This window comes from Argentina silus, assembly GCF_951799395.1.
Source record: "Argentina silus genome assembly, chromosome: 22".
Classification (NCBI taxonomy): domain Eukaryota; kingdom Metazoa; phylum Chordata; class Actinopteri; order Argentiniformes; family Argentinidae; genus Argentina; species Argentina silus.
The window spans coordinates 2,409,901-2,411,599 of NC_139676.1; the positions used below are offsets into that span (position 1 = coordinate 2,409,901).

The 1,699-nt window shown below is 37.8% G+C and overlaps 1 protein-coding gene across 1 annotated transcript in view; it reads right to left on the reverse strand.

Moving 5' to 3' along the window:
* Nucleotides 1–1,657: 1,657 nt before the first annotated feature.
* LOC310821992 (putative ferric-chelate reductase 1) overlaps nt 1,658–1,699 on the reverse strand; it is a gene marked incomplete at both ends in the record, with an annotated part of 17,207 nt that continues 17,165 nt past the window's right edge. The window contains one exon of the mRNA XM_083694281.1: nt 1,658–1,699. This exon is cut by the window's right edge and continues 51 nt beyond it. Within this exon, the coding sequence (XP_083550407.1) occupies nt 1,658–1,699 (42 nt within the window).

The following is a 1,699-nucleotide window of genomic DNA, read 5'->3' on the forward strand; positions in this document are numbered from 1 at the left end:
CGTGGACATTCAGGCCTTTTTGTGTTGCTGAGCTCACCACTTTTCTCTCAGAATGTATCAAACTGTTGATTTTGCCACTCCTAAAGTTGCCGCTATCTCTCTGATGGATTTTTTAGTTTTTTGCAGCCTAAGGACGGCCTGTTTCACTTGCATTGAGAGCTCCTTTGACCGCATGTTGTGCGTTCACAGCAACAGCTTCCAAATGCAAATGCCACACTTGGAATCAACCAAGACCTTTTACCAGCTTAATTGATAAAGAATTAACAAAGGAATAGCCCACACCTGTCCATGAAACTGCTTTTGAGTCTATTGTCCAATTACTTTTGGTCACATGAAAAAGAGGAGGGGCTACATATTAAAGAGCTGTAATTCCTAAACGTCTGCACTTTAAGCCCATATTCATATATAAATGTAACTTGAATATGTTTTTGTAAACTGCTAAAATAACAAAAATTGTGTCAGTGTCCAAATATACAGTATATAGACCTAACTGTAGCTGAAGACTTCCACAGAACTCTAATCTGTAACTGTTTATTCTGTAAAACTGTGTTGAATAATGTCTACCTACAGTCTGAAACTACTAAATATAATGTTTAATTTACCATAATACTTGATTCTGCAATGTCCAGTAATGACAGAGACTGATGCCTTTTACATCTGTATCCATATTTTAAATGCTTTGCTTTGTGAACTTCTGTTCGTGTTTTCAGTCAGTCTCACACTGATGACTAATGCAATACTGCAAGATTCAGAGATGGTTTAATACCAAGATTCAGAGGTGGTTTAATACCAAGATTCAGAGGTGGTTTAATACCAAGATTCAGAGATGGTTTAATACCAAGATTCAGAGATGGTTTAATACCAAGATACAGAGGTGGTTTAATACCAAGATTCAGAGGTGGTTTAATACCAAGATTCAGAGGTGGTTTAATACCAAGATTCAGAGGTGGTTTAATACCAAGATTCAGAGATGGTTTAATACCAAGATACAGAGATGGTTTAATACCAAGATTCAGAGGTGGTTTAATACCAAGATTCAGAGGTGGTTTAATACCAAGATTCAGAGGTGGTTTAATACCAAGATTCAGAGGTGGTTTAATACCAAGATTCAGAGGTGGTTTCTCAGTATTAAGTTGTTTCATGGAGATTTAGTGTTTGCTCTTTTAAATGGTTTATGTTCTCAGTTGACACTTCACCAAAATAAAGTTGCCATTGACTATGGATAATAGTTGTTTTGTCCTATAGTTGTTTGTGTGTGTGTGTGTGTGTGTTTGTGTGGTTGTGTGTGTGTGTGTGTGTGTGTGTCTGTGTGTGTGTGTGTGTGTGTGTGTGTGTGTGTGTGTGTGTGTGTGTGTGTGTGTGTCTGTGTGTGTGTGTGTACACTTGACTGATATATACACACTGTATATTGAAAATATTTCTCCCCTCCAGCCATTTGGTGACATTTAATAAACATTTAATAAACATGAACTCATATGGTACATATCTATTTGGCTATTGTAGTGCATTATCACTGATCTGTATGGAGATAGATACAGTAGTGCATTATCATGAATGCTGATAAAGGTGCTTTGGTTCCGTGGTGACTGTACAGGAGGTTCTAGAAGGTTCTAGAAGGTTCTTTAACTAAGGAACCGAGGCCTTCACAGTCCATCAATCAGAGGCTAGCAATGGAGGAGATTAGCGCAACCAGGAAGCC